The 26,891-nt window shown below is 46.1% G+C and overlaps 1 protein-coding gene across 1 annotated transcript in view; it reads right to left on the bottom strand.

The window, feature by feature from the left end:
• The window catches only part of LOC139370024 (protein disulfide-isomerase-like), a 60,088-nt gene that overhangs the window by 10,168 nt on the left and 23,029 nt on the right, over positions 1–26,891 (bottom strand). The window contains exons 4-7 of the mRNA XM_071109317.1: positions 13,777–13,914; positions 13,513–13,620; positions 3,200–3,325; positions 149–346 (exon numbers count right to left, since the gene is read on the bottom strand). Of these exons, the coding sequence (XP_070965418.1) occupies positions 149–346; positions 3,200–3,325; positions 13,513–13,620; positions 13,777–13,914 (570 nt within the window). The remainder of the gene's footprint in view (positions 1–148; positions 347–3,199; positions 3,326–13,512; positions 13,621–13,776; positions 13,915–26,891) is intronic.

Here is a 26,891-nt window from a genome sequence, read left to right as displayed (position 1 = left end):
ACACACACACACACACACACAGAGACACACACACAAACTTTAAGTGAACATGTGGACCTTGTGAAGTATGTTTAATTGGTGTATGAAGGTGTGTGTGTGTGTGTGTGTGTGTGTGTGTGTGTGTGTGTGTGTGTGTGGCTCTGTGTACCTGTGCGTTGCCATCCAGGTAGGTCTTACAGAACGCTATAATGGTGGGCGTGTCCAGTGTGTCGGACGGCAGGTGATAGGTCACGTGACTCGTCAGATTAACCAATCGCACCATCGGAGCCTCACTCTCCCGGACACGGAAATACTCCAACATTCTACCATTCCTCGGCTCGTCCACGTCTACCATCACAAATAATACCTGGAGAGGTGGAGAGGGGAGGGGAGGGTGGAGGTGGAGGGACGGAGAGGGGAGGGAGGAGGTGGAGGGACGGAGAGGGGAGGGAGGAAGGGAGGTAGGGAGGAGATGGAGGGACGGAGAGGGGTGGGAGGTAGGGAGGAGATGGAGGGACGGAGAGGTTAGGGAGGAGGTGGAAGGACGGAGAGGGGCGGGAGGAGGTGGAGGGACGGAGAGGGGAGGGAGGTAGGGAGGGACAGAGAGGGGAGGGAGGTAGAGAGGAGTTGGAGGGATGGAGAGGGGAGGGAGGAGGTGGAAGGACGGAGAGGGGCGGGAGGAGGTGGAGGGACGGAGAGGGGAGGGAGGTAGGGAGGGACAGAGAGGGGAGGGAGGTAGAGAGGAGTTGGAGGGATGGAGAGGGGAGGGAGGTAGGGAGGAGTTGGAAGGACGGAGAGGGGCGGGAGGAGGTGGAGGAGATGGAGGGACGGAGAGGGGAGGGAATTAGGGAGGAGGTGGAGGGACGGAGAAGGGAGGGAGGTAGGGCGGAGATGGAGGGACAGAGAGGGGAGGGAGGTAGGGAAGAGATGGAGGGACGGAGAGGGGAGGGAGGTAGGGAGGTAGGGAGGGACGGAGAGGTTAGGGAGGAGGTGGAGGGACAGAGAGGGGAAGGAGGTAGGGAGGAGTTGGAGGGACGGAGAGGGGAGGGAGGTAGGGAGGAGTTGGAGGGACGGCGAGGGGAGGGAGGTAGGGAGGTAGGGAGGAGATGGAGGGACGGAGAGGGGAGGGAGGTAGGGAAGAGATGGAGGGACGGAGAGGGGAGGGAGGTAGGGAGGTAGGGAGGGACGGAGAGGTTAGGGAGGAGGTGGAGGGACGGAGAGGGGAGGGAGGTAGGGAGGAGTTGGAGGGACGGAGAGGGGAGGGAGGTAGGGAGGAGATGGAGGGACGGAGAGGGGAGGGAGGTAGGGAAGAGATGGAGGGGAGTTGAGGTTAGGGAGGTAGGGTGGTAGGGAGGAGATGGAGGGACGGAGAGGGGAGGGAGGAGGTGGAGGGACGGAGAGGGGAGGGAGGAGGTGGAGGGACGGAGAGGGGAGGGAGGAGGTGGAGGGACTATTATAGTTGTTGTGTTGTAGTACCTGTCGTTCCCCTGTGTATTATAGTAGTTGTGTTGTAGTACCTATAGTTCCCCTGTGTATTATAGTAGTTGTGTTGTAGTACCTGTCGTTCCCCTGTGTATTATAGTAGTTGTGTTGTAGTACCTATAGTTCCCCTGTGTATTATAGTAGTTGTGTTGTAGTACCTATAGTTCCCCTGTGTATTATAGTAGTTGTGTTGTAGTACCTATAGTTCCCCTGTGTATTATAGTAGTTGTGTTGTAGTACCTATAGTTCCCCTGTGTATTATAGTTGTTGTGTTGTAGTACCTATAGTTCCCCTGTGTATTATAGTAGTTGTGTTGTAGTACCTATCGTTCCCCTGTGTATTATAGTAGTTGTGTTGTAGTATCTATAGTTCCCCTGTGTATTATAGTAGTTGTGTTGTAGTACCTATAGTTCCCCTGTGTATTATAGTAGTTGTGTTGTAGTACCTATAGTTCCCCTGTGTATTATAGTAGTTGTGTTGTAGTACCTATAGTTCCCCTGTGTATTATAGTAGTTGTGTTGTAGTACCTATAGTTCCCCTGTGTATTATAGTAGTTGTGTTGTAGTACCTATAGTTCCCCTGTGTATTATAGTAGTTGTGTTGTAGTACCTATAGTTCCCCTGTGTATTATAGTAGTTGTGTTGTAGTACCTATAGTTCCCCTGTGTATTATAGTAGTTGTGTTGTAGTACCTATAGTTCCCCTGTGTATTATAGTAGTTGTGTTGTAGTACCTATAGTTCCCCTGTGTATTATAGTAGTTGTGTTGTAGTACCTATCGTTCCCCTGTGTATTATAGTAGTTGTGTTGTAGTACCTATAGTTCCCCTGTGTATTATAGTAGTTGTGTTGTAGTACCTATAGTTCCCCTGTGTATTATAGTAGTTGTGTTGTAGTACCTATAGTTCCCCTGTGTATTATAGTAGTTGTGTTGTAGTACCTATAGTTCCCCTGTGTATTATAGTAGTTGTGTTGTAGTACCTATAGTTCCCCTGTGTATTATAGTAGTTGTGTTGTAGTACCTATAGTTCCCCTGTGTATTATAGTAGTTGTGTTGTAGTACCTATAGTTCCCCTGTGTATTATAGTAGTTGTGTTGTAGTACCTATAGTTCCCCTGTGTATTATAGTAGTTGTGTTGTAGTACCTATAGTTCCCCTGTGTATTATAGTAGTTGTGTTGTAGTACCTATCGTTCCCCTGTGTATTATAGTAGTTGTGTTGTAGTACCTATAGTTCCCCTGTGTATTATAGTAGTTGTGTTGTAGTACCTATAGTTCCCCTGTGTATTATAGTAGTTGTGTTGTAGTACCTATAGTTCCCCTGTGTATTATAGTAGTTGTGTTGTAGTACCTATAGTTCCCCTGTGTATTATAGTAGTTGTGTTGTAGTACCTATAGTTCCCCTGTGTATTATAGTAGTTGTGTTGTAGTACCTATAGTTCCCCTGTGTATTATAGTAGTTGTGTTGTAGTACCTATAGTTCCCCTGTGTATTATAGTAGTTGTGTTGTAGTACCTATAGTTCCCCTGTGTATTATAGTAGTTGTGTTGTAGTACCTATAGTTCCCCTGTGTATTATAGTAGTTGTGTTGTAGTACCTATAGTTCCCCTGTGTATTATAGTAGTTGTGTTGTAGTACCTATAGTTCCCCTGTGTATTATAGTAGTTGTGTTGTAGTACCTATAGTTCCCCTGTAGGGGGCAGCAGCAGTGTGTATTATAGTAGTTGTGTTGTAGTACCTACCTTTCCCCTGTAGGGGGCAGCAGCAGCCTGGAAGTCAGAGTAGACCGTCTGAAACCGTTCATCAGTCTTATTGACAAACAGAATGGCGTGATTTAACACTGGAGAGGAGAGGATACGGCTGGCTGTCTGGAGGGAGGGAGATAGAGAGAGAGAGAGAGAGAGAGAGAGAGAGAGAGAGAGAGAGAGAGAGAGAGAGAGAGAGAGAGAGAGAGAGAGAGAGGAACACCAAATAATGCATGCAGAGCAGAATTAGGCCGATACCCACTATTTATCAAAATCCAGAAAAGAGCAGTTAAATTCTACAACCAAAAGGAAGCGATTCCCAAACCTTCCATAACAAAGCCATCACCTACAGAGAGATGAACCTGGAGAAGAGTCCCCTAAGCAAGCTGGTCCTGGGGCTCTGTTCACAAGCAGACCCCACAGAGCCCCAGGACAGCAGCACAATTAGACCCAACCAAATCATGAGAAAACAAAAAGATAATTACTTGACCCATTGGAAAGAATTAACAAAAAAACAGAGCAAACTAGAATGAACACAGTGGCAGAATACCTGTCCACTGTGACTGACCCAACCTTAAGGAAAGCTTTGACTATGTACAGACTCAGTGAGCATAGCCTTGCTATTGAGAAAGGCCGCCGTAGGCAGACATGGCTCTCAAGAGAAGACAGACTATGTGCTCACTGCCCACAACATGAGGTGGAAACTGAGCTGCACTTCCTAACCTCCTGCCCAATGTATGACCATATTAGAGACACATATTTCCCTCAGATTATACAGATCCACATAGAATTCCAAAACTCCCATATCTACTGGGTGAAATACCACCGTCTGCCATCACAGCAGCAAGATGTGTGACCTGTTGCCACGAGAAAAGGGCAACCAGTGAAGAACAAACACCATAATAAATACAACCCATATTTATGCTTATTTATTTTCCCTTGTGTACTTTAACCATTTGTACATTGTTAAAACACTGTATATATATTTGACATTTGTAATGTCTTTATTGTTTTGAAACTTCTGTATGTGTAATGTTAGAGTGTGAGAGAGTTAGAGATAATAACCAGCTGTGCTGCCCCTCTGTCCCTAATCAGTTTGACACTCTCCTGTCTAGTGGAGACATTTTAAAGCTAGCTAGTGGAGACATTTTAAAGCTAGCTAGTGGAGACATTTAAAGCTAGCTAGTGGAGACATTGTAAAGCTAGCTAGTGGAGACATTTGAAAGCTAGCTAGTGGAGACATTTAAAGCTAGCTAGTGGAGACATTGTAAAGCTAGCTAGTGGAGACATTGTAAAGCTAGCTAGTGGAGACATTGTAAAGCTAGCTAGTGGAGACATTGTAAAGCTAGCTAGTGGAGACATTTTAAAGCTAGCTAGTGGAGACATTGTAAAGCTAGCTAGTGGAGACATTGTAAAGCTAGCTAGTGGAGACATTTTAAAGCTAGCTAGTGGAGACATTTTAAAGCTAGCTAGTGGAGACATTTTAAAGCTAGCTAGTGGAGACATTTTAAAGCTAGCTAGTGGAGGATTTTAAAGCTAGCTAGTGGAGACATTTTAAAGCTAGCTAGTGGAGACATTGTAAAGCTAGCTAGTGGAGACATTTGAAAGCTAGCTAGTGGAGACATTTGAAAGCTAGCTAGAGGAGACATTTGAAAGCTAGCTAGTGGAGACATTTAAAGCTAGCTAGTGGAGACATTGTAAAGCTAGCTAGTGGAGACATTGTAAAGCTAGCTAGTGGAGACATTTTAAAGCTAGCTAGTGGAGACATTTTAAAGCTAGCTAGTGGAGACATTTTAAAGCTAGCTAGTGGAGACATTTTAAAGCTAGCTAGTGGAGACATTTTAAAGCTAGCTAGTGGAGACATTTTAAAGCTAGCTAGTGGAGACATTGTAAAGCTAGCTAGTGGATACATTTTAAAGATAGCTAGTGGAGACATTTTAAAGCTAGCTAGTTAAGACATTTTAAAGCTAGCTAGTGGAGACATTTTAAAGCTAGCTAGTTAAGACATTTTAAAGCTAGCTAGTGGAGACATTTTAAAGCTAGCTAGTGGAGACATTTTAAAGCTAGCTAGTGGAGACATTTTAAAGCTAGCTAGTGGAGACATTTTAAAGCTAGCTAGTTGAGACATTTTAAAGCTAGCTAGTGGTGACAATTTAAAGCTAGCGGAGACATTTTAAAGCTAGCTAGTGGAGACATTTTAAAGCTAGCTAGTGGAGACATTTTAAAGCTAGCTAGTGGAGACATTTTAAAGCTAGCTAGTGGAGACATTTTAAAGCTAGCTAGAGGAGACATTTTAAAGCTAGCTAGTGGAGACATTTTAAAGCTAGCTAGTGGAGACATTGTAAAGCTAGCTAGTGGAGAAATTGTAAAGCTAGCTAGTGGAGACATTTTAAAGCTAGCTAGTGGAGACATTTTAAAGCTAGCTAGTGGATACATTTTAAAGCTAGCTAGTGGAGACATTTTAAAGCTAGCTAGTGGAGACATTTTAAAGCCAGCTAGTGGAGACATTGTAAAGCTAGCTAGTGGATACATTTTAAAGCTAGCTAGTGGAGACATTTTAAAGCTAGCTAGTGGAGACATTTTAAAGCTAGCTAGTGGAGACATTTTAAAGCTAGCTAGTGGAGACATTTTAAAGCTAGCTAGTGGAGACATTTTAAAGCTAGCTAGTTGAGACATTTTAAAGCTAGCTAGTGGTGACAATTTAAAGCTAGCAGAGACATTTTAAAGCTAGCTAGTGGAGACATTTTAAAGCTAGCTAGTGGAGACATTTTAAAGCTAGCTAGTGGAGACATTTTAAAGCTAGCTAGTGGAGACATTTTAAAGCTAGCTAGAGGAGACATTTTAAAGCTAGCTAGTGGAGACATTTTAAAGCTAGCTAGTGGAGACATTGTAAAGCTAGCTAGTGGAGAAATTGTAAAGCTAGCTAGTGGAGACATTTTAAAGCTAGCTAGTGGAGACATTTTAAAGCTAGCTAGTGGATACATTTTAAAGCTAGCTAGTGGAGACATTTTAAAGCTAGCTAGTGGAGACATTTTAAAGCCAGCTAGTGGAGACATTGTAAAGCTAGCTAGTGGATACATTTTAAAGCTAGCTAGTGGAGACATTTTAAAGCTAGCGGAGACGTTTTAAAGCTAGCTAGTGGAGACATTTTAAAGCTAGCTAGTGGAGACATTGTAAAGCTAGCTAGTGGTGACAATTTAAAGCTAGCTAGTGGAGACATTTTAAAGCTAGCTAGTGGAGACATTTTAAAGCTAGCTAGGGGAGACATTGTAAAGCTAGCTAGTGGATACATTTTAAAGATAGCTAGTGGAGACATTTTAAAGCTAGCTAGTGGAGACATTGTAAAGCTAGCTAGTGGAGACATTTTAAAGCTAGCTAGTGGAGACATTATAAAGCTAGCTAGTGGAGACATTTTAAAGCTAGCTAGTGGAGACATTGTAAAGCTAGCTAGTGGAGACATTTTAAAGCTAGCTAGTGGAGACATTGTAAAGCTAGCTAGTGGAGACATTTTAAAGCTAGCTAGTGGAGACATTTTAAAGCTAGCTAGTGGAGACATTTTAAAGCTAGCTAGTGGAGACATTTTAAAGCTAGCTAGTGGAGACATTTTAAAGCTAGCTAGTGGAGACATTTTAAAGCTAGCTAGTTGAGACATTTTAAAGCTAGCTAGTGGTGACAATTTAAAGCTAGCGGAGACATTTTAAAGCTAGCTAGTGGAGACATTTTAAAGCTAGCTAGTGGAGACATTTTAAAGCTAGCTAGTGGAGACATTTTAAAGCTAGCTAGTGGAGACATTTTAAAGCTAGCTAGAGGAGACATTTTAAAGCTAGCTAGTGGAGACATTTTAAAGCTAGCTAGTGGAGACATTGTAAAGCTAGCTAGTGGAGAAATTGTAAAGCTAGCTAGTGGAGACATTTTAAAGCTAGCTAGTGGAGACATTTTAAAGCTAGCTAGTGGATACATTTTAAAGCTAGCTAGTGGAGACATTTTAAAGCTAGCTAGTGGAGACATTTTAAAGCCAGCTAGTGGAGACATTGTAAAGCTAGCTAGTGGATACATTTTAAAGCTAGCTAGTGGAGACATTTTAAAGCTAGCTAGTGGAGACATTGTAAAGCTAGCTAGTGGAGAAATTGTAAAGCTAGCTAGTGGAGACATTTTAAAGCCAGCTAGTGGAGACATTGTAAAGCTAGCTAGTGGATACATTTTAAAGCTAGCTAGTGGAGACATTTTAAAGCTAGCGGAGACGTTTTAAAGCTAGCTAGTGGAGACATTTTAAAGCTAGCTAGTGGAGACATTGTAAAGCTAGCTAGTGGTGACAATTTAAAGCTAGCTAGTGGAGACATTTTAAAGCTAGCTAGTGGAGACATTTTAAAGCTAGCTAGGGGAGACATTGTAAAGCTAGCTAGTGGATACATTTTAAAGATAGCTAGTGGAGACATTTTAAAGCTAGCTAGTGGAGACATTGTAAAGCTAGCTAGTGGAGACATTTTAAAGCTAGCTAGTGGAGACATTATAAAGCTAGCTAGTGGAGACATTTTAAAGCTAGCTAGTGGAGACATTGTAAAGCTAGCTAGTGGAGACATTTTAAAGCTAGCTAGTGGAGACATTGTAAAGCTAGCTAGTGGAGACATTTTAAAGCTAGCTAGTGGAGACATTTTAAAGCTAGCTAGTGGAGACATTTTAAAGCTAGCTAGTGGAGACATTTTAAAGCTAGCTAGTGGAGACATTTTAAAGCTAGCTAGTGGAGACATTTTAAAGCTAGCTAGTTGAGACATTTTAAAGCTAGCTAGTGGTGACAATTTAAAGCTAGCGGAGACATTTTAAAGCTAGCTAGTGGAGACATTTTAAAGCTAGCTAGTGGAGACATTTTAAAGCTAGCTAGTGGAGACATTTTAAAGCTAGCTAGTGGAGACATTTTAAAGCTAGCTAGAGGAGACATTTTAAAGCTAGCTAGTGGAGACATTTTAAAGCTAGCTAGTGGAGACATTGTAAAGCTAGCTAGTGGAGAAATTGTAAAGCTAGCTAGTGGAGACATTTTAAAGCTAGCTAGTGGAGACATTTTAAAGCTAGCTAGTGGATACATTTTAAAGCTAGCTAGTGGAGACATTTTAAAGCTAGCTAGTGGAGACATTTTAAAGCCAGCTAGTGGAGACATTGTAAAGCTAGCTAGTGGATACATTTTAAAGCTAGCTAGTGGAGACATTTTAAAGCTAGCTAGTGGAGACATTGTAAAGCTAGTTAGTGGAGAAATTGTAAAGCTAGCTAGTGGAGACATTTTAAAGCTAGCTAGTGGAGACATTTTAAAGCTAGCTAGTGGATACATTTTAAAGCTAGCTAGTGGAGACATTTTAAAGCTAGCTAGTGGAGACATTTTAAAGCCAGCTAGTGGAGACATTGTAAAGCTAGCTAGTGGATACATTTTAAAGCTAGCTAGTGGAGACATTTTAAAGCTAGCGGAGACGTTTTAAAGCTAGCTAGTGGAGACATTTTAAAGCTAGCTAGTGGAGACATTTTAAAGCTAGCTAGTGGAGACATTTTAAAGCTAGCTAGTGGAGACATTGTAAAGCTAGCTAGTGGAGAAATTGTAAAGCTAGCTAGTGGAGACATTTTAAAGCTAGCTAGTGGAGACATTTTAAAGCTAGCTAGTGGATACATTTTAAAGCTAGCTAGTGGAGACATTTTAAAGCTAGCTAGTGGAGACATTTTAAAGCCAGCTAGTGGAGACATTGTAAAGCTAGCTAGTGGATACATTTTAAAGCTAGCTAGTGGAGACATTTTAAAGCTAGCTAGTGGAGACATTGTAAAGCTAGCTAGTGGAGAAATTGTAAAGCTAGCTAGTGGAGACATTTTAAAGCCAGCTAGTGGAGACATTGTAAAGCTAGCTAGTGGATACATTTTAAAGCTAGCTAGTGGAGACATTTTAAAGCTAGCGGAGACGTTTTAAAGCTAGCTAGTGGAGACATTTTAAAGCTAGCTAGTGGAGACATTGTAAAGCTAGCTAGTGGTGACAATTTAAAGCTAGCTAGTGGAGACATTTTAAAGCTAGCTAGTGGAGACATTTTAAAGCTAGCTAGGGGAGACATTGTAAAGCTAGCTAGTGGATACATTTTAAAGATAGCTAGTGGAGACATTTTAAAGCTAGCTAGTGGAGACATTGTAAAGCTAGCTAGTGGAGACATTTTAAAGCTAGCTAGTGGAGACATTATAAAGCTAGCTAGTGGAGACATTTTAAAGCTAGCTAGTGGAGACATTGTAAAGCTAGCTAGTGGAGACATTTTAAAGCTAGCTAGTGGAGACATTGTAAAGCTAGCTAGTGGAGACATTTTAAAGCTAGCTAGTGGAGACATTTTAAAGCTAGCTAGTGGAGACATTTTAAAGCTAGCTAGTGGAGACATTTTAAAGCTAGCTAGTGGAGACATTTTAAAGCTAGCTAGTGGAGACATTTTAAAGCTAGCTAGTTGAGACATTTTAAAGCTAGCTAGTGGTGACAATTTAAAGCTAGCGGAGACATTTTAAAGCTAGCTAGTGGAGACATTTTAAAGCTAGCTAGTGGAGACATTTTAAAGCTAGCTAGTGGAGACATTTTAAAGCTAGCTAGTGGAGACATTTTAAAGCTAGCTAGAGGAGACATTTTAAAGCTAGCTAGTGGAGACATTTTAAAGCTAGCTAGTGGAGACATTGTAAAGCTAGCTAGTGGAGAAATTGTAAAGCTAGCTAGTGGAGACATTTTAAAGCTAGCTAGTGGAGACATTTTAAAGCTAGCTAGTGGATACATTTTAAAGCTAGCTAGTGGAGACATTTTAAAGCTAGCTAGTGGAGACATTTTAAAGCCAGCTAGTGGAGACATTGTAAAGCTAGCTAGTGGATACATTTTAAAGCTAGCTAGTGGAGACATTTTAAAGCTAGCTAGTGGAGACATTGTAAAGCTAGTTAGTGGAGAAATTGTAAAGCTAGCTAGTGGAGACATTTTAAAGCTAGCTAGTGGAGACATTTTAAAGCTAGCTAGTGGATACATTTTAAAGCTAGCTAGTGGAGACATTTTAAAGCTAGCTAGTGGAGACATTTTAAAGCCAGCTAGTGGAGACATTGTAAAGCTAGCTAGTGGATACATTTTAAAGCTAGCTAGTGGAGACATTTTAAAGCTAGCGGAGACGTTTTAAAGCTAGCTAGTGGAGACATTTTAAAGCTAGCTAGTGGAGACATTTTAAAGCTAGCTAGTGGAGACATTTTAAAGCTAGCTAGTGGAGACATTTTAAAGCTAGCTAGTGGAGACATTTTAAAGCTAGCTAGTGGATACATTTTAAAGCTAGCTAGTGGAGACATTTTAAAGCTAGCTAGTGGAGACATTTTAAAGCCAGCTAGTGGAGACATTGTAAAGCTAGCTAGTGGATACATTTTAAAGCTAGCTAGTGGAGACATTTTAAAGCTAGCGGAGACGTTTTAAAGCTAGCTAGTGGAGACATTTTAAAGCTAGCTAGTGGAGACATTTTAAAGCTAGCTAGTGGAGACATTTTAAAGCTAGCTAGTGGAGACATTTTAAAGCTAGCTAGTGGAGACATTTTAAAGCTAGCTAGTGGAGACATTTTAAAGCTAGCTAGTTGAGACATTTTAAAGCTAGCTAGTGGTGACAATTTAAAGCTAGCGGAGACATTTTAAAGCTAGCTAGTGGAGACATTTTAAAGCTAGCTAGTGGAGACATTTTAAAGCTAGCTAGTGGAGACATTTTAAAGCTAGCTAGTGGAGACATTTTAAAGCTAGCTAGAGGAGACATTTTAAAGCTAGCTAGTGGAGACATTTTAAAGCTAGCTAGTGGAGACATTGTAAAGCTAGCTAGTGGAGAAATTGTAAAGCTAGCTAGTTGAGACATTTTAAAGCTAGCTAGTGGTGACAATTTAAAGCTAGCGGAGACATTTTAAAGCTAGCTAGTGGAGACATTTTAAAGCTAGCTAGTGGAGACATTTTAAAGCTAGCTAGTGGAGACATTTTAAAGCTAGCTAGTGGAGACATTTTAAAGCTAGCTAGAGGAGACATTTTAAAGCTAGCTAGTGGAGACATTTTAAAGCTAGCTAGTGGAGACATTGTAAAGCTAGCTAGTGGAGAAATTGTAAAGCTAGCTAGTGGAGACATTTTAAAGCTAGCTAGTGGAGACATTTTAAAGCTAGCTAGTGGATACATTTTAAAGCTAGCTAGTGGAGACATTTTAAAGCTAGCTAGTGGAGACATTTTAAAGCCAGCTAGTGGAGACATTGTAAAGCTAGCTAGTGGATACATTTTAAAGCTAGCTAGTGGAGACATTTTAAAGCTAGCTAGTGGAGACATTGTAAAGCTAGCTAGTGGAGAAATTGTAAAGCTAGCTAGTGGAGACATTTTAAAGCTAGCTAGTGGAGACATTTTAAAGCTAGCTAGTGGATACATTTTAAAGCTAGCTAGTGGAGACATTTTAAAGCTAGCTAGTGGAGACATTTTAAAGCCAGCTAGTGGAGACATTGTAAAGCTAGCTAGTGGATACATTTTAAAGCTAGCTAGTGGAGACATTTTAAAGCTAGCGGAGACGTTTTAAAGCTAGCTAGTGGAGACATTTTAAAGCTAGCTAGTGGAGACATTTTAAAGCTAGCTAGTGGAGACATTTTAAAGCTAGCTAGTGGAGACATTTTAAAGCTAGCTAGTGGAGACATTTTAAAGCTAGCTAGTGGAGACATTTTAAAGCTAGCTAGTTGAGACATTTTAAAGCTAGCTAGTGGTGACAATTTAAAGCTAGCGGAGACATTTTAAAGCTAGCTAGTGGAGACATTTTAAAGCTAGCTAGTGGAGACATTTTAAAGCTAGCTAGTGGAGACATTTTAAAGCTAGCTAGTGGAGACATTTTAAAGCTAGCTAGAGGAGACATTTTAAAGCTAGCTAGTGGAGACATTTTAAAGCTAGCTAGTGGAGACATTGTAAAGCTAGCTAGTGGAGAAATTGTAAAGCTAGCTAGTGGAGACATTTTAAAGCTAGCTAGTGGAGACATTTTAAAGCTAGCTAGTGGATACATTTTAAAGCTAGCTAGTGGAGACATTTTAAAGCTAGCTAGTGGAGACATTTTAAAGCCAGCTAGTGGAGACATTGTAAAGCTAGCTAGTGGATACATTTTAAAGCTAGCTAGTGGAGACATTTTAAAGCTAGCGGAGACGTTTTAAAGCTAGCTAGTGGAGACATTTTAAAGCTAGCTAGTGGAGACATTGTAAAGCTAGCTAGTGGTGACAATTTAAAGCTAGCTAGTGGAGACATTTTAAAGCTAGCTAGTGGAGACATTTTAAAGCTAGCTAGGGGAGACATTGTAAAGCTAGCTAGTGGATACATTTTAAAGATAGCTAGTGGAGACATTTTAAAGCTAGCTAGTGGAGACATTGTAAAGCTAGCTAGTGGAGACATTTTAAAGCTAGCTAGTGGAGACATTATAAAGCTAGCTAGTGGAGACATTTTAAAGCTAGCTAGTGGAGACATTGTAAAGCTAGCTAGTGGAGACATTTTAAAGCTAGCTAGTGGAGACATTGTAAAGCTAGCTAGTGGAGACATTTTAAAGCTAGCTAGTGGAGACATTTTAAAGCTAGCTATTGGAGACATTTTAAAGCTAGCTAGTGGAGACTTTTTAAACCTAGCTAGTGGAGACATTTTAAAGCTAGCTAGTGGAGACATTTTAAAGCTAGCTAGTGGAGACATTTTAAAGCTAGCTAGTTAAGACATTTTAAAGCTAGCTAATGGAGACATTTTAAAGCTAGCTAGTTGAGACATTTTAAAGCTAGCTAGTGGAGACATTTTAAAGCTAGCTAGTGGAGACATTTTAAAGCTAGCTAGTGGAGACTTTTTAAAGCTAGCTAGTGGAGACATTTTAAAGCTAGCTAGTGGAGACAGTTTAAAGCTAGCTAGTGGAGACATTTTAAAGCTAGCTAGTGGATACATTTTAAAGCTAGCTAGTTGAGCCATTTTAAAGCTAGCTAGTGGAGACATTTTAAAGCTAGCTAGTGGAGACATTTTAAAGCTAGCTAGTGGAGACATTTTAAAGCTAGCTAGTGGAGACATTTTAAAGCTAGCTAGTGGAGACATTTTAAAGCTAGCTACCTGAGACATTTTTAAAGCTAGCTAGTTGAGACATTTTAAAGCTAGCTAGTGGAGACAATTTAAAGCTGGCTAGTGGAGACATTTCATGCTGAGGAATGACTTTACATATCTCCATCTGCTACACATGCGTCTGGGCATGTGTGTGTATGTATGAGTGTGTATTTTATGTGAGTGTATTTTATGTGAGTGTATTTTATGTGAGTGTGTGTGTGTACCTGTCCGTTGTATTCAGTAACCAGCTCCAGTTGATGAACGGTGATGAAGGAGATGAGATCCTCTTTAGTCATCTGACTGGTTACCTTCAATACCTGTACAGGGGTAGACTACACACACAGGTTACCTTCAATACCTGTACATGGGTAGGGTAGGGTAGACCAGACAAGACCAGACCAGACCAGACCAGACAGACAGACAGACAGACAGACAGACAGACAGACAGACAGACAGACAGACAGACACGACCTCTGTCTCTGACTAACCTGTCGGACTAGCAGCACGGAGTCTTGTGTGATGTCATACTTCCTGAAGATGTCTTGGTTCCCGGTCACAGAGAAAGGGAGGTCAGGGAGGTCAACGGCGGCGGCGTAGAAAACCTCCACACGACCCCGCTCCACGTCCTAGACAAACACAGAGACGTTTCAAATACTGTCTGGAGGGAGGTAGGGACGCTCCACGTCCTAGACAAACACAGAGACGTTTCAAATACTGTCTGGAGGGAGGTAGGGACGCTCCACGTCCTACACTAACACAGACACAGAGACGTTTCTAATACTGTCTGGAGGGAGGTAGGGACGCTCCACGTCCTAGACAAACACAGAGACGTTTCAAATACTGTCTGGAGGGAGGTAGGGACGCTCCACGTCCTAGACAAACACAGAGACGTTTCAAATACTGTCTGGAGGGAGGTAGGGACGATCCACGTCCTAGACAAACACAAACACAGAGACGTTTCTAATACTGCCTGGAGGGAGGTAGGGACGCTCCACGTCCTAGACAAACACAGAGACGTTTCTAATACTGTCTGGAGGGAGGTAGGGACGCTCCACGTCCTAGACTAACACAGAGACAGAGACGTTTCAAATACTGTCTGGAGGGAGGTAGGGACGCTCCACGTCCTAGACAAACACAGAGACGTTTCAAATACTGTCTGGAGGGAGGTAGGGACGCTCCACGTCCTACACTAACACAGACACAGAGACGTTTCTAATACTGTCTGGAGGGAGGTAGGGACGCTCCACGTCCTAGACAAACACAGAGACGTTTCAAATACTGTCTGGAGGGAGGTAGGGACGCTCCACGTCCTAGACAAACACAGAGACGTTTCAAATACTGTCTGGAGGGAGGTAGGGACGCTCCACGTCCTAGACAAACACAGACACGTTTCAAATACTGTCTGGAGGGAGGTAGGGACGCTCCACGTCCTAGACTAACACAGAGACGTTTCAAATACTGTCTAGAGGGAGGTAGGGACGCTCCACGTCCTAGACTAACACAGAGACGTTTCTAATACTGTCTGGAGGGAGGTAGGGACGCTCCACGTCCTAGACAAACACAGAGACAGAGACGTTTCATATACTGTCTGGAGGGAGGTAGGGACGCTCCACGTCCTAGACTAACACAAACACAGAGACGTTTCAAATACTGTCTGGAGGGAGGTAGGGACGCTCCACGTCCTAGACAAACACAGAGACGTTTCAAATACTGTCTGGAGGGAGGTAGGGACGCTCCACGTCCTAGACAAACACAGAGACGTTTCAAATACTGTCTGGAGGGAGGTAGGGACGATCCACGTCCTAGACAAACACAAACACAGAGACGTTTCTAATACTGCCTGGAGGGAGGTAGGGACGCTCCACGTCCTAGACAAACACAGAGACGTTTCTAATACTGTCTGGAGGGAGGTAGGGACGCTCCACGTCCTAGACTAACACAGAGACAGAGACGTTTCAAATACTGTCTGGAGGGAGGTAGGGACGCTCCACGTCCTAGACAAACACAGAAACATTGTCAAATACTGTCTGGAGGGAGGTAGGGACGCTCCACGTCCTAGACAAACACAGAGACGTTTCATATACTGTCTGGAGGGAGGTAGGGACGCTCCACGTCCTAGACAAACACAGAGACGTTTCAAATACTGTCTGGAGGGAGGTAGGGACGCTCCACGTCCTAGACAAACACAGAGACGTTTCAAATACTGTCTGGAGGGAGGTAGGGACGCTCCATGTCCTAGACAAACACAGAGACGTTTCAAATACTGTCTGGAGGGAGGTAGGGACGCTCCACGTCCTAGACAAACACAGAGACGTTTCATATACTGTCTGGAGGGAGGTAGGGACGCTCCACGTCCTAGACAAACACAGAGACGTTTCAAATACTGTCTGGAGGGAGGTAGGGACGCTCCACGTCCTAGACAAACACAGAGACGTTTCAAATACTGTCTGGAGGGAGGTAGGGACGCTCCACGTCCTAGACAAACACAGAGACGTTTCAAATACTGTCTGGAGGGAGGTAGGGACGCTCCATGTCCTAGACGAACACAGAGACGTTTCAAATACTGTCTGGAGGGAGGTAGGGACGCTCCACGTCCTAGACAAACACAGACACAGAGACGTTTCTAATACTGTCTGGAGGGAGGTAGGGACGCTCCACGTCCTAGACAAACACAGAGACGTTTCAAATACTGTCTGGAGGGAGGTAGGGACGCTCCACGTCCTAGACAAACACAGAGACGTTTCAAATACTGTCTGGAGGGAGGTAGGGACGCTCCACGTCCTAGACAAACACAGAGACGTTTCAAATACTGTCTGGAGGGAGGTAGGGACGCTCCACGTCCTAGACAAACACAGAGACGTTTCAAATACTGTCTGGAGGGAGGTAGGGACGCTCCACGTCCTAGACAAACACAGAGACGTTTCAAATACTGTCTGGAGGGAGGTAGGGACGCTCCACGTCCTAGACAAACACAAACACAGAGACGTTTCAAATACTGTCTGGAGGGAGGTAGGGACGCTCCACGTCCTAGACTAACACAGAGACGTTTCAAATACTGTCTGGAGGGAGGTAGGGACGATCCACGTCCTAGACAAACACAAACACAGAGACGTTTCTAATACTGCCTGGAGGGAGGTAGGGACGCTCCACGTCCTAGACAAACACAGAGACGTTTCTAATACTGTCTGGAGGGAGGTAGGGACGCTCCACGTCCTAGACTAACACAGAGACAGAGACGTTTCAAATACTGTCTGGAGGGAGGTAGGGACGCTCCACGTCCTAGACAAACACAGAAACATTTCAAATACTGTCTGGAGGGAGGTAGGGACGCTCCACGTCCTAGACAAACACAGAGACGTTTCATATACTGTCTGGAGGGAGGTAGGGACGCTCCACGTCCTAGACAAACACAGAGACGTTTCAAATACTGTCTGGAGGGAGGTAGGGACGCTCCACGTCCTAGACAAACACAGAGACGTTTCAAATACTGTCTGGAGGGAGGTAGGGACGATCCACGTCCTAGACAAACACAAACACAGAGACGTTTCTAATACTGCCTGGAGGGAGGTAGGGACGCTCCACGTCCTAGACAAACACAGAGACGTTTCAATACTGTCTGGAGGGAGGTAGGGACGCTCCACGTCCTAGACTAACACAGAGACAGAGACGTTTCAAATACTGTCTGGAGGGAGGTAGGGACGCTCCACGTCCTAGACAAACACAGAGACGTTTCAAATACTGTCTGGAGGGAGGTAGGGACGCTCCACGTCCTAGACAAACACAGAGACGTTTCAAATACTGTCTGGAGGGAGGTAGGGACGCTCCACGTCCTAGACAAACACAGAGACGTTTCAAATACTGTCTGGAGGGAGGTAGGGACGCTCCACGTCCTAGACAAACACAGAGACGTTTCAAATACTGTCTGGAGGGAGGTAGGGACGCTCCACGTCCTAGACAAACACAGAGACGTTTCAAATACTGTCTGGAGGGAGGTAGGGACGCTCCACGTCCTAGACAAACACAGAGACGTTTCAAATACTGTCTGGAGGGAGGTAGGGACGCTCCACGTCCTAGACAAACACAGAGACGTTTCAAATACTGTCTGGAGGGAGGTAGGGACGCTCCACGTCCTAGACAAACACAGAGACGTTTCAAATACTGTCTGGAGGGAGGTAGGGACGCTCCACGTCCTAGACAAACACAGAGACGTTTCAAATACTGTCTGGAGGGAGGTAGGGACGCTCCACGTCCTAGACAAACACAGAGACGTTTCAAATACTGTCTGGAGGGAGGTAGGGACGCTCCACGTCCTAGACAAACACAGAGACGTTTCAAATACTGTCTGGAGGGAGGTAGGGACGCTCCACGTCCTAGACAAACACAGACACAGAGACGTTTCTAATACTGTCTGGAGGGAGGTAGGGACGCTCCACGTCCTAGACAAACACAGAGACGTTTCAAATACTGTCTGGAGGGAGGTAGGGACGCTCCACGTCCTAGACAAACACAGAGACGTTTCAAATACTGTCTGGAGGGAGGTAGGGACGCTCCACGTCCTAGACAAACACAGAGACGTTTCAAATACTGTCTGGAGGGAGGTAGGGACGCTCCACGTCCTAGACAAACACAGAGACGTTTCAAATACTGTCTGGAGGGAGGTAGGGACGCTCCACGTCCTAGACAAACACAGAGACGTTTCAAATACTGTCTGGAGGGAGGTAGGGACGCTCCACGTCCTAGACAAACACAGAGACGTTTCAAATACTGTCTGGAGGGAGGTAGGGACGCTCCACGTCCTAGACAAACACAGAGACGTTTCAAATACTGTCTGGAGGGAGGTAGGGACGCTCCACGTCCTAGACAAACACAGAGACGTTTCACAGAGACGTTTCTTTCAATACTGTCTGGAGGGAGGTAGGGACGCTCCACGTCCTAGACAAACACAGAGACGTTTCAAATACTGTCTGGAGGGAGGTAGGGACGCTCCACGTCCTAGACAAACAGAGACAGAGACGTTTCAAATACTGTCTGGAGGGAGGTAGGGACGCTCCACGTCCTAGACAAACACAGAGACGTTTCAAATACTGTCTGGAGGGAGGTAGGGACGCTCCACGTCCTAGACAAACACAGAGACGTTTCAAATACTGTCTGGAGGGAGGTAGGGACGCTCCACGTCCTAGACAAACACAGAGACGTTTCAAATACTGTCTGGAGGGAGGTAGGGACGCTCCACGTCCTAGACAAACACAGAGACGTTTCAAATACTGTCTGGAGGGAGGTAGGGACGCTCCACGTCCTAGACAAACACAGAGACGTTTCAAATACTGTCTGGAGGGAGGTAGGGACGCTCCACGTCCTAGACAAACACAGAGACGTTTCAAATACTGTCTGGAGGGAGGTAGGGACGCTCCACGTCCTAGACAAACACAGAGACGTTTCAAATACTGTCTGGAGGGAGGTAGGGACGCTCCACGTCCTAGACAAACACAGAGACGTTTCAAATACTGTCTGGAGGGAGGTAGGGACGCTCCACGTCCTAGACAAACACAGAGACGTTTCAAATACTGTCTGGAGGGAGGTAGGGACGCTCCACGTCCTAGACAAACACAGAGACGTTTCAAATACTGTCTGGAGGGAGGTAGGGACGCTCCACGTCCTAGACAAACACAGAGACGTTTCAAATACTGTCTGGAGGGAGGTAGGGACGCTCCACGTCCTAGACAAACACAGAGAGGTAGGGACGTTTCAAATACTGTCTGGAGGGAGGTAGGGACGCTCCACGTCCTAGACAAACACAGAGACGTTTCAAATACTGTCTGGAGGGAGGTAGGGACGCTCCACGTCCTAGACAAACACAGAGACGTTTCAAATACTGTCTGGAGGGAGGTAGGGACGCTCCACGTCCTAGACAAACACAGACACAGAGACGTTTCAAATACTGTCTGGAGGGAGGTAGGGACGCTCCACGTCCTAGACAAACACAGAGACGTTTCAAATACTGTCTGGAGGGAGGTAGGGACGCTCCACGTCCTAGACAAACACAGAGACGTTTCAAATACTGTCTGGAGGGAGGTAGGGACGCTCCACGTCCTAGACAAACACAGAGACGTTTCAAATACTGTCTGGAGGGAGGTAGGGACGCTCCACGTCCTAGACTAACACAGAGACGTTTCAAATACTGTCTGGAGGGAGGTAGGGACGCTCCACGTCCTAGACAAACACAGAGACGTTTCAAATACTGTCTGGAGGGAGGTAGGGACGCTCCACGTCCTAGACAAACACAGAGACGTTTCAAATACTGTCTGGAGGGAGGTAGGGACGCTCCACGTCCTAGACAAACACAGAGACGTTTCAAATACTGTCTGGAGGGAGGTAGGGACGCTCCACGTCCTAGACAAACACAGAGACGTTTCAAATACTGTCTGGAGGGAGGTAGGGACGCTCCACGTCCTAGACAAACACAGAGACGTTTCAAATACTGTCTGGAGGGAGGTAGGGACGCTCCACGTCCTAGACTAACACAGAGACGTTTCAAATACTGTCTGGAGGGAGGTAGGGACGCTCCACGTCCTAGACAAACACAGAGACGTTTCAAATACTGTCTGGAGAGACGTTTCAAACACAGAGACGTTTCAAATACTGTCTGGAGGGAGGTAGGGACGCTCCACGTCCTAGACTAACACAGACACAGAGACGTTTCAAATACTGTCTGGAGGGAGGTAGGGACGCTCCACGTCCTAGACAAACACAGAGACGTTTCAAATACTGTCTGGAGGGAGGTAGGGACGCTCCACGTCCTAGACAAACACAGAGACGTTTCAAATACTGTCTGGAGGGAGGTAGGGACGCTCCACGTCCTAGACACAACACAGAGACGTTTCAAATACTGTCTGGAGGGAGGTAGGGACGCTCCACGTCCTAGACAAACACAGAGACGTTTCAAATACTGTCTGGAGGGAGGTAGGGACGCTCCACGTCCTAGACAAACACAGAGACGTTTCAAATACTGTCTGGAGGGAGGTAGGGACGCTCCACGTCCTAGACAAACACAGAGACGTTTCAAATACTGTCTGGAGGGAGGTAGGGACGCTTTCTAAATACTGTCTGGAGGGAGGTAGGGACGCTCCACGTCCTAGACAAACACAGAGACGTTTCAAATACTGTCTGGAGGGAGGTAGGGACGCTCCACGTCCTAGACAAACACAGAGACGTTTCAAATACTGTCTGGAGGGAGGTAGGGACGCTCCACGTCCTAGACAAACACAGAGACGTTTCAAATACTGTCTGGAGGGAGGTAGGGACGCTCCACGTCCTAGACAAACACAGAGACGTTTCAAATACTGTCTGGAGGGAGGTAGGGACGCTCCACGTCCTAGACACTAACACAGAGACGTTTCAAATACTGTCTGGAGGGAGGTAGGGACGCTCCACGTCCTAGACAAACACAGAGACGTTTCAAATACTGTCTGGAGGGAGGTAGGGACGCTCCACGTCCTAGACAAACACAGAGACGTTTCAAATACTGTCTGGAGGGAGGTAGGGACGCTCCACGTCCTAGACAAACACAGAGACGTTTCAAATACTGTCTGGAGGGAGGTAGGGACGCTCCACGTCCTAGACAAACACAGAGACGTTTCAAATACTGTCTGGAGGGAGGTAGGGACGCTCCACGTCCTAGACAACACAGAGACGTTTCTAATACTGTCTGGAGGGAGGTAGGGACGCTCCACGTCCTAGACAAACACAGAGACGTTTCAAAATACTGTCTGGAGGGAGGTAGGGACGCTCCACGTCCTAGACAAACACAGAGACGTTTCAAATACTGTCTGGAGGGAGGTAGGGACGCTCCACGTCCTAGACAAACACAGAGACGTTTCAAATACTGTCTGGAGGGAGGTAGGGACGCTCCACGTCCTAGACAAACACAGAGACGTTTCAAATACTGTCTGGAGGGAGGTAGGGACGCTCCACGTCCTAGACAAACACAAACACAGAGACGTTTCTAATACTGTCTGGAGGGAGGTAGGGACGCTCCACGTCCTAGACAAACACAGAGACGTTTCTAATACTGTCTGGAGGGAGGTAGGGACGCTCCACGTCCTAGACTAACACAGAGACAGAGACGTTTCAAATACTGTCTGGAGGGAGGTAGGGACGCTCCACGTCCTAGACAAACACAGAAACATTTCAAATACTGTCTGGAGGGAGGTAGGGACGCTCCACGTCCTAGACAAACACAGAGACGTTTCATATACTGTCTGGAGGGAGGTAGGGACGCTCCACGTCCTAGACAAACACAGAGACGTTTCAAATACTGTCTGGAGGGAGGTAGGGACGCTCCACGTCCTAGACAAACACAGAGACGTTTCAAATACTGTCTGGAGGGAGGTAGGGACGCTCCACGTCCTAGACAAACACAGAGACGTTTCAAATACTGTCTGGAGGGAGGTAGGGACGCTCCATGTCCTAGACAAACACAGAGACGTTTCAAATACTGTCTGGAGGGAGGTAGGGACGCTCCACGTCCTAGACAAACACAGAGACGTTTCATATACTGTCTGGAGGGAGGTAGGGACGCTCCACGTCCTAGACAAACACAGAGACGTTTCAAATACTGTCTGGAGGGAGGTAGGGACGCTCCACGTCCTAGACAAACACAGAGACGTTTCAAATACTGTCTGGAGGGAGGTAGGGACGCTCCACGTCCTAGACAAACACAGAGACGTTTCAAATACTGTCTGGAGGGAGGTAGGGACGCTCCATGTCCTAGACGAACACAGAGACGTTTCAAATACTGTCTGGAGGGAGGTAGGGACGCTCCACGTCCTAGACAAACACAGACACAGAGACGTTTCTAATACTGTCTGGAGGGAGGTAGGGACGCTCCACGTCCTAGACAAACACAGAGACGTTTCAAATACTGTCTGGAGGGAGGTAGGGACGCTCCACGTCCTAGACAAACACAGAGACGTTTCAAATACTGTCTGGAGGGAGGTAGGGACGCTCCACGTCCTAGACAAACACAGAGACGTTTCAAATACTGTCTGGAGGGAGGTAGGGACGCTCCACGTCCTAGACAAACACAAACACAGAACACAGAGACGTTTCAAATACTGTCTGGAGGGAGGTAGGGACGCTCCACGTCCTAGACAAACACAGAGACGTTTCAAATACTGTCTGGAGGGAGGTAGGGACGCTCCACGTCCTAGACAAACACAAACACAGAGACGTTTCAAATACTGTCTGGAGGGAGGTAGGGACGCTCCACGTCCTAGACAAACACAGAGACGTTTCAAATACTGTCTGGAGGGAGGTAGGGACGCTCCACGTCCTAGACAAACACAGAGACGTTTCAAATACTGTCTGGAGGGAGGTAGGGACGCTCCACGTCCTAGACAAACACAGAGACGTTTCAAATACTGTCTGGAGGGAGGTAGGGACGCTCCACGTCCTAGACAAACACAGAGACGTTTCAAATACTGTCTGGAGGGAGGTAGGGACGCTCCACGTCCTAGACAAACACAGAGACGTTTCAAATACTGTCTGGAGGGAGGTAGGGACGCTCCACGTCCTAGACAAACACAGAGACGTTTCAAATACTGTCTGGAGGGAGGTAGGGACGCTCCACGTCCTAGACAAACACAGAGACGTTTCAAATACTGTCTGGAGGGAGGTAGGGACGCTCCACGTCCTAGACAAACACAGAGACGTTTCAAATACTGTCTGGAGGGAGGTAGGGACGCTCCACGTCCTAGACAAACACAGAGACGTTTCAAATACTGTCTGGAGGGAGGTAGGGACGCTCCACGTCCTAGACAAACACAGAGACGTTTCAAATACTGTCTGGAGGGAGGTAGGGACGCTCCACGTCCTAGACAAACACAGAGACGTTTCAAATACTGTCTGGAGGGAGGTAGGGACGCTCCACGTCCTAGACAAACACAGAGACGTTTCAAATACTGTCTGGAGGGAGGTAGGGACGCTCCACGTCCTAGACGAACACAGAGACGTTTCAAATACTGTCTGGAGGGAGGTAGGGACGCTCCACGTCCTAGACAAACACAGACACAGAGACGTTTCTAATACTGTCTGGAGGGAGGTAGGGACGCTCCACGTCCTAGACAAACACAGAGACGTTTCAAATACTGTCTGGAGGGAGGTAGGGACGCTCCACGTCCTAGACAAACACAGAGACGTTTCAAATACTGTCTGGAGGGAGGTAGGGACGCTCCACGTCCTAGACAAACACAGACACAGAGACGTTTCAAATACTGTCTGGAGGGAGGTAGGGACGCTCCACGTCCTAGACAAACACAGAGACGTTTCAAATACTGTCTGGAGGGAGGTAGGGACGCTCCACGTCCTAGACAAACACAGAGACGTTTCAAATACTGTCTGGAGGGAGGTAGGGACGCTCCACGTCCTAGACAAACACAAACACAGAGACGTTTCAAATACTGTCTGGAGGGAGGTAGGGACGCTCCACGTCCTAGACTAACACAGAGACGTTTCAAATACTGTCTGGAGGGAGGTAGGGACGCTCCACGTCCTAGACAAACACAGAGACGTTTCAAATACTGTCTGGAGGGAGGTAGGGACGCTCCACGTCCTAGACAAACACAGAGACGTTTCAAATACTGTCTGGAGGGAGGTAGGGACGCTCCACGTCCTAGACTAACACAGAGACGTTTCAAATACTGTCTGGAGGGAGGTAGGGACGCTCCACGTCCTAGACAAACACAGAGACGTTTCAAATACTGTCTGGAGGGAGGTAGGGACGCTCCACGTCCTAGACTAACACAGAGACGTTTCAAATACTGTCTAGAGGGAGGTAGGGACGCTCCACGTCCTAGACTAACACAGAGACGTTTCTAATACTGTCTGGAGGGAGGTAGGGACGCTCCACGTCCTAGACAAACACAAACACAGAGACGTTTCTAATACTGTCTGGAGGGAGGTAGGGACGCTCCACGTCCTAGACAAACACAGACACAGAGACGTTTCAAATACTGTCTGGAGGGAGGTAGGGACGCTCCACGTCCTAGACAAACACAGAGACGTTTCAAATACTGTCTGGAGGGAGGTAGGGACGCTCCACGTCCTAGACGAACACAGAGACGTTTCAAATACTGTCTGGAGGGAGGTAGGGACGCTCCACGTCCTAGACAAACACAAACACAGAGACGTTTCTAATACTGTCTGGAGGGAGGTAGGGACGCTCCACGTCCTAGACGAACACAGAGACGTTTCAAATACTGTCTGGAGGGAGGTAGGGACGCTCCACGTCCTAGACTAACACAAACACAGAGACGTTTCAAATACTGCCTGGAGGGAGGTAGGGACGCTCCACGTCCTAGACAAACACAGAGACAGAGAAGTTTCTAATACTGTCTGGAGGGAGGTAGGGACGCTCCACGTCCTAGACAAACACAGAGACGTTTCAAATACTGTCTGGAGGGAGGTAGGGACGCTCCACGTCCTAGACAAACACAAACACAGAGACGTTTCAAATACTGTCTGGAGGGAGGTAGGGACGCTCCACGTCCTAGACGAACACAGAGACGTTTCAAATACTGTCTGGAGGGAGGTAGGGACGCTCCACGTCCTAGACAAACACAGAGACGTTTCAAATACTGTCTGGAGGGAGGTAGGGACGCTCCACGTCCTAGACAAACACAGACACAGAGACGTTTCAAATACTGTCTGGAGGGAGGTAGGGACGCTCCACGTCCTAGACTAACACAGAGACGTTTCAAATACTGTCTGGAGGGAGGTAGGGACGCTCCACGTCCTAGACAAACACAGAGACGTTTCAAATACTGTCTGGAGGGAGGTAGGGACGCTCCACGTCCTAGACAAACACAGAGACGTTTCAAATACTGTCTGGAGGGAGGTAGGGACGCTCCACGTCCTAGACAAACACAGAGACGTTTCAAATACTGTCTGGAGGGAGGTAGGGACGCTCCACATCCTAGACAAACACAGAGACGTTTCAAATACTGTCTGGAGGGAGGTAGGGACGCTCCACGTCCTAGACTAACACAGAGACGTTTCAAATACTGTCTGGAGGGAGGTAGGGACGCTCCACGTCCTAGACAAACACAGAGACGTTTCAAATACTGTCTGGAGGGAGGTAGGGACGCTCCACGTCCTAGACAAACACAGAGACGTTTCAAATACTTTCTGGAGGGAGGTAGGGACGCTCCACGTCCTAGACAAACACAGAGATGTTTCAAATACTGTCTGGAGGGAGGTAGGGACGCTCCACGTCCTAGACAAACACAGAGACGTTTCAAATACTGTCTGGAGGGAGGTAGGGACGCTCCATGTCCTAGACAAACACAGAGACGTTTCTAATACTGTCTGGAGGGAGGTAGGGACGCTCCACGTCCTAGACTAACACAAACACAGAGACGTTTCTAATACTGTCTGGAGGGAGGTAGGGACGCTCCACGTCCTAGACAAACACAAACACAGAGACGTTTCAAATACTGTCTGGAGGGAGGTAGGGACGCTCCACGTCGAAGACTAACACAGAGACGTTTCAAATACTGTCTGGAGGGAGGTAGGGACGCTCCACGTCCTAGACAAACACAGACACAGAGACGTTTCTAATACTGTCTGGAGGGAGGTAGGGACGCTCCACGTCCTAGACAAACACAGAGACGTTTCAAATACTGTCTGGAGGGAGGTAGGGACGCTCCACGTCCTAGACAAACACAGAGACGTTTCAAATACTGTCTGGAGGGAGGTAGGGACGCTCCACGTCCTAGACTAACACAGAGACGTTTCTAATACTGTCTGGAGGGAGGTAGGGACGCTCCACGTCCTAGAAAAACACAGAGACGTTTCAAATACTGTCTGGAGGGAGGTAGGGACGCTCCACGTCCTGGACAAACACAGAGACGTTTCAAATACTGTCTGGAGGGAGGTAGGGACGCTCCACGTCCTAGACAAACACAGAGACGTTTCAAATACTGTCTGGAGGGAGGTAGGGACGCTCCACGTCCTAGACAAACACAGAGACGTTTCATATACTGTCTGGAGGGAGGTAGGGACGCTCCACGTCCTAGACAAACACAGAGACGTTTCAAATACTGTCTGGAGGGAGGTAGGGACGCTCCACGTCCTAGACAAACACAGAGACGTTTCAAATACTGTCTGGAGGGAGGTAGGGACGCTCCACGTCCTAGACAAACACAGAGACGTTTCAAATACTGTCTGGAGGGAGGTAGGGACGCTCCATGTCCTAGACGAACACAGAGACGTTTCAAATACTGTCTGGAGGGAGGTAGGGACGCTCCACGTCCTAGACAAACACAGAGACGTTTCAAATACTGTCTGGAGGGAGGTAGGGACGCTCCACGTCCTAGACAAACACAAACACAGAGACGTTTCAAATACTGTCTGGAGGGAGGTAGGGACGCTCCACGTCCTAGACTAACACAGAGACGTTTCAAATACTGCCTGGAGGGAGGTAGGGACGATCCACGTCCTAGACAAACACAAACACAGAGACGTTTCTAATACTGCCTGGAGGGAGGTAGGGACGCTCCACGTCCTAGACAAACACAGAGACGTTTCTAATACTGTCTGGAGGGAG

Source organism: Oncorhynchus clarkii, chromosome 17 (assembly GCF_045791955.1).
Source record: "Oncorhynchus clarkii lewisi isolate Uvic-CL-2024 chromosome 17, UVic_Ocla_1.0, whole genome shotgun sequence".
Classification (NCBI taxonomy): domain Eukaryota; kingdom Metazoa; phylum Chordata; class Actinopteri; order Salmoniformes; family Salmonidae; genus Oncorhynchus; species Oncorhynchus clarkii.
The sequence above is the reverse complement of the archived record's forward strand: the minus strand, read 5'-3'. Positions and strand labels throughout refer to the sequence as shown.